This window comes from Oncorhynchus masou, chromosome 15 (assembly GCF_036934945.1).
Source record: "Oncorhynchus masou masou isolate Uvic2021 chromosome 15, UVic_Omas_1.1, whole genome shotgun sequence".
Classification (NCBI taxonomy): Eukaryota; Metazoa; Chordata; class Actinopteri; order Salmoniformes; family Salmonidae; genus Oncorhynchus; species Oncorhynchus masou.
In genome coordinates, this window is record NC_088226.1 from 19636016 (window position 1) to 19641713 (window position 5698).

Below are 5698 nucleotides of genomic sequence, written 5' to 3' on the forward strand. Positions count from 1 at the left end.
ACAAATTACCTCATCCATGGCATATCAATGAGGGAGGCTATGAAGGTAGGGTAGGTAGCCGACCGTTTAGAAGTAGTGTTCAGGGATTTATCAACTTGTAACGGTTTTCTTCTGGTGAAAGAGAGGCGGACCAAAATGCAGCGTGGTTAGTTTTGTACATCTTTAATAAAGATGAAAATACAACAATCTACAAAACAAGAAACGTGAAAAACCCAAAACAGTCCTATCCGGTGCCACAAACACAAAGACAGGAACAATCACCCACAAGAGACCTAAAGAATATGGCTGCCTAAATATGGTTCCCAATCAGAGACAACGATAAACACCTGCCTCTGATTGAGAACTACTCTAGGCAACCATAGACTTACCTAGAGTACTACTCTAACCACAATACCATTCATACAAACAACCCCAGACAAAACAAACCACATAAATCCCCATGTCACACCCTGGCCTCACCAAAATACTAACGAAAACACAGAATACTTAGGCCAGGGCGTGACACAACTCACCGGACACATGGCCACTCTTAATGTCTCCTTTGTGGTACATCTTCTGTGTGTAATTGTTCTTTACCCAGTTGTTTATGCTAAATGCAGTGACCAAAAAGAGCAAATGCATTATCTTCATCAAACTCGCCAGACCCTCAATGATCTTTCCATGGTAGGTCAATTTATGTAACCTGTTACAAATTGACCTTATAGGCAGACATATTTAGAAATATGGCTCTGAATATAGGCTTTAGCATACTGTGATATCACAATTTATTTATTCTAGATGAAAATTGATTATTGGAGCTTAATTCATTCAAATATTTAGTTATTTTATTGAGATATGTGTATTATGTGTGTGGTATAGGAGAGGAGACCAAGAGGCTGTATCCCAGAGGTGGAAATGATAATGGTCCAAAGTCCAACGCTTTCAAAAGAGGTGATGCTCAGGAGATCATGAGTGTCTACAATTTCTGTATTAGTCAAGTTCAATCGCATGGTTACACTAAGTGTTCTTCTGATTACAGGAGGGGGAAAGGTTTGGACACTGAGACTTGCGTTTCAACTAGCCAGCAAGCTCTTCCAACAAAACATAACTCTTGTGAAATGGAATTACATCAATCTTAGGGAGCTCCAAGACCTTCTTGCTCGACAATATATGACCTATGTCCCAATATATGACCCATGTTATTCCTACTAACAATTGCATATCAACATCATCTTCAATGAAAAACAATAAACCTCTTTACAATACTCTGAATTCCAGCCATACTTTCCCGCCCTTTCAGACATCATCATATCACTGTAAAACATTGTTGATTCGGATAGTTATGACTTCTAGCAAGTACATATTTACTGGATATCATGCAACATAATTATAACTCCACATTCTGAATGTTAGTTCAATGGAATATAGCAATCGCTAACCGTGCTGTTACTCTTCAGTCTCTACAGTGGAAAGATAATAGATGCAGAGGTAACATCAACTCACATATCTGGATAAAAGTCCAATAAAACACACGAATACGGAATCCTTTGACAAATGATCTACGTGATAGACATATTTTACTCACAAGTGCGTGTAGGCCCAGATTCAAAAGCACCCGAAATATAGACTCCAATTTAAGCACTAATGCCAAGTTAAGGGGTAAGGCCAAGGTCTATACTGCCTGTGCACTGCATAGGCTACCAGTGTCTTATTCTGAAAACCGGGTGCAGAAAGGAGCTGGTCTACGAAATTAAATGAGACCACTAAAACCCGTTTCTAAAACGAAATATAGTGATGTTGAGTGTGTAGTTGATATAACCCATACAACGTTGATCTGTATCTTTAAAAAGGAAGTTGAGGTCCGGAAACCACATTTACCCTTTAAACAAGTGGTCCCAACGTAGTTGGATACCATAGTTTCCATGTGTAAATGAAAAGGTGATGCGTTTGCGAAGACGAGATTTAAACGCAATTGTTTCCGAAGTGAAAGGACAACGAAATGTTTGCAAATAAATGCATATTCATTTACGCTGTCGTCTGACTAAAAAGGATTCACACGTAATTTAAAAAAATCTAAAACATGTTCCTGGTTGGTAATCCAATATTTCAAAATAAAATAACAAATCAGTCAAGAATTGAACAAGTCTTCGAGGGATGCACCTGTCCTATCTGTGCGTTGTCTCCAGGCCGAAAAATATACTGTCAGGTATGAAAGCGCCTGTCTACCGGGACTTCCACCTTTCACTTTCGGAACACCTTTCAAAATCTTTGTATAAAATATCGACACAGATTGCAGCATGACAGAACTCTGGATTTCGAGAAGAGGATCGATCAGGAAGAACACTTTATCCCTTTGTCCTTTGAGGAAAACCTATTTTTTCCTGTAATTATACAAAGTACAGGCTGTCTTTCGGAAGTCTGGCTAATTTTGCACCTCGGTTGATAGCGAACAGACAGCGAAGTACAGTAGACCTACGATAAAATGGGTTCAATAAGCTTTTGGATGTGCTTGATCCTGACGATTTGCACCTGGCATAAAACCTTCGGATGCACTTGGATGAGGACACTTCCTCCGTCTCGGAGCATGTTCCAAGTGTTCAGCAACAACACCATAACGGTGCTTCGGGAAATGGTAGGATACTGTAATGTTTATTAACTTGTTCCTGGTCATTGAGCAGTTGTCATCTGTTTAACATGTAATGTGCTGCTGTGTTTCATTTGATTCAGTTACTCGTTTATGTATACAGTAGTAATATTGGAATCGTTTGTTTTTATTTTTTGGCATCTCAGGGTCATGTGGTCTCTCGAGAACCTCAGATCACTTTCCCTTACGAGGAATACAGACATGTCGATCATTTCAAGGTAAGACATATGCATAGCCTACACTATTTAAAAGGGTTTTGGTTCAACGTTTTTTCTCATAGTGTAGGCCATATAATTAGGTATTAACTAATATGCAACATTTGCTATACTTTTCTGATATTCATAAGGCATGTACTAATACCAATCACTCTTCTTCTAGGATGACGACAAGATTGTCTTCATTTCGCAAACTCTGAACGCTATAGAGAAATTGTACAGAAGTGGTAACTATGATTCTTTCTGGGACCAGAAAGTAGTTGACGAGTTTATGATTGACCTGCATCGCCAGACCTCGGAGCTGGACCAATGTGTAAGTCTATGTGATTTGTGATTTTCTATTAACATTAATGCAAAAAGGCAAACATTATCCTATATTTTTAAGATTGCCATATAATGTGATTTAAACGAATCATAACATAACATGAATGACTTATATTTTGTTCCAACAGGTAATGGCTATAAAAGCTACACTACCAAAATCTGACAAAGGAGTGAACAAAAATATGGGCCTTCACTTCAAATTCCTGAAGAATTACTTGAAACGCGAGGTATGTCAATTTATCTTACCAAGAGAGTGCATTCACCAAATAAGTATATATTCATATGTGATGACACAACATGTGTCTATTCTAAAATATTACATGTGTGTTTCGTTCATGCAGGAATACAGCGCAAGCGGCTGGGAAGGCATAAGGAAAGTGGTGCTGGCACACATGCTAAGACTAGTCACAATAATATTGACTAACCAATGAGCCTCATGTGTGTGTAGAGATTATTTATTTATACTTCTATTTTTTCAACTATTTATTTACACGGTTATTTTTATATATGTTTTATTTATTTATTATGTGAATTCACAACTCTGCGAAGTAAAACACATTTTATACTGAATAATGTATTATGTGCCAGGCATTTTTAGGCTATAGAAAATGTAACAACGTTTTCATGCATTGATTTTTGTATTTATGAAGACCATTGCATACTGTATTTATTATTGCAACAATACTGGAAACGTTCGTTATTGTAACGATTAAATACATTTGAAATAAACTAATGTGACCTCTAACAGCTGAGATATATTTTTAATCTAACATATTTACATATGGGCCTAATAAAAAGGTCCTTAGATAGGCCTGATAATGTCACACAGTGTTGTTGTGTCTTAAAACTTGAAGACTGATGATATCACACAACCCGTGCAGAACGGCTGGGAAACCCTTTAAATGCGTCCACAGTGGAGGCAAGATAAGAAGACATTTCAGCACCATGGCAAACAAACAGACAGGATCTGACATGATTACAGCAATCCTGAATGAATCGTGAATAATGATTAGTGAGAAAGTTAATAAAGACGCACAAATATCATACCCCCAAGACATGCTAACAGCATCACAGTAACTGCTGAGGTTTGCATTTTTTTGGAGATGTGGTATGATATTTCAAATCAAATCAAACTTTATTTGTCACATGCACCGAATACAACAAGTGTTGACCTTACCGTGAAATGCTTACTTACAAGTCCTTAACCAACAGTGCAGTTCAAGAAGAGTTAAGAAAATATTTACCAAATAAACATGTAACAAGTAATTCAAAGCGACACAATAAAATAACAATAACTAGGAAATTTACAGGGGGTACCGGTTCTGAGTCAGTTTGCCAGGGGTACAGGTTAGTTGAAGTAATTTGTACATGTAGGTAGGGGTGAAGTGACTATGCATAGATATTAATCAGCGAGCAGCAGCAGTGTACAAAACAAATGGAGGAGTGGGTGTCAATGTGTTGGCCATTTGATTAATTGTTCAGCAGTCTCATGGCTTGGGGGTAAAAGCTGTTAAGGAGCCTTTTGGTCCTAGACTTGGCGCTCTGGTACCGCTTGCCGTGCGGTAGCAGTGAAAACAGTCGATGACTGGAGTCTCGGACAATTTCATAAGCTTTCCTCTGATACTGTCTATTATTATATAGTTCTCGAAAGGCAGAAAGCTTTGCCCCAGTGATGTTCTGGGCCGTACCAACTACCTTCTGTAGCGTCTTACGGTTATATAAAGACCAGTTGCCATACCAGGCGGTGATGCAACCGGTCAGAATGCTCTCGATAGCGCAGCTGTAGAAATGATTGAGGATCTGGGGACACATGCCAAATCCTTTCAGTCTCCTTAGGGAGAAAAGGTTTTGTCGTGCCCTCTTCACGACTGTTTTTGTGTGTTTGAACCATGATAGTTTTTTGGTGATCTGGACACCAAGGAATTTGAAACTCTCGACCCGCTCCAATACAGCACCATATATGTTAATGGGGGCCTGTTTGGCCCAGTGTCAGCGATTGGGTGCAGAGATGTAGCGGAGTCAGGCGCAGGACACAGGTTTGAGCAAGTCACCAGGTGTGTATAATACAGACAAAACAAAACGAAAATGAAACCTGGATCGATCGGTGGTAACTAGAAAGCAGGTGACGTCGACCGCCGAACACCACCCGAACAAGGAGAGGGGCCGACTTCGGTGGAAGTCGTGACAGCCCGCCTTTTCCTGTACTCCACGATCAGCCCTTTGTATTGCTCACATTGAGGGAGAGGTTGTTGTCTTGGCACCACAATGCCAGTTCTCTGACCTCCTCCTTATAGGCTGTATGGTCGTTGTGGGTGATCAGGCCAACCACTTTGTGTCGTCAGTAAACTTAATGATGGTTTTTGGCCACGCAGTTATTGGGTGAACAGGGAGTAGTGTTGAGGATCAGCGTGACAGATGTTTTGTTGCCTACCCTTACCACCTGGGGGCGGTCCATCAGGAAGTCTAGGATCCAGTTGCGGAGGGAGATGTTTAGTCTCAGGGTCCTTATCTTAGTGATGAGTTCCTGGGAAATCAG

At 39.8% G+C, this 5698-nt stretch overlaps 1 protein-coding gene across 1 annotated transcript; it reads left to right on the top strand.

Moving 5' to 3' along the window:
* Positions 1-2461: 2461 nt before the first annotated feature.
* On the top strand, positions 2462-3593 carry LOC135555031 (interferon a3-like). Its single transcript, XM_064987402.1, has 5 exons — positions 2462-2611; positions 2770-2841; positions 3002-3151; positions 3291-3389; positions 3504-3593. Exons 1-5 carry the CDS (start codon positions 2462-2464, stop codon positions 3591-3593), a joined length of 561 nt encoding a protein of 186 aa, XP_064843474.1.
* The last annotated feature ends 2105 nt before the right edge of the window (positions 3594-5698 follow it).

Excerpts from the sequence above, each read along its gene's own strand:
- LOC135555031 (XM_064987402.1), top strand. The coding sequence starts at position 2,462 with ATGGGTTCAATAAGCTTTTGGATGTGCTTGATCCTGACGATTTGCACC. Across the intron at positions 2,612-2,769 it reads TAACGGTGCTTCGGGAAATG|GGTCATGTGGTCTCTCGAGA; the intron begins GTAGGATACTGT and ends TTGGCATCTCAG. Across the intron at positions 3,152-3,290 it reads CCTCGGAGCTGGACCAATGT|GTAATGGCTATAAAAGCTAC; the intron begins GTAAGTCTATGT and ends TTGTTCCAACAG.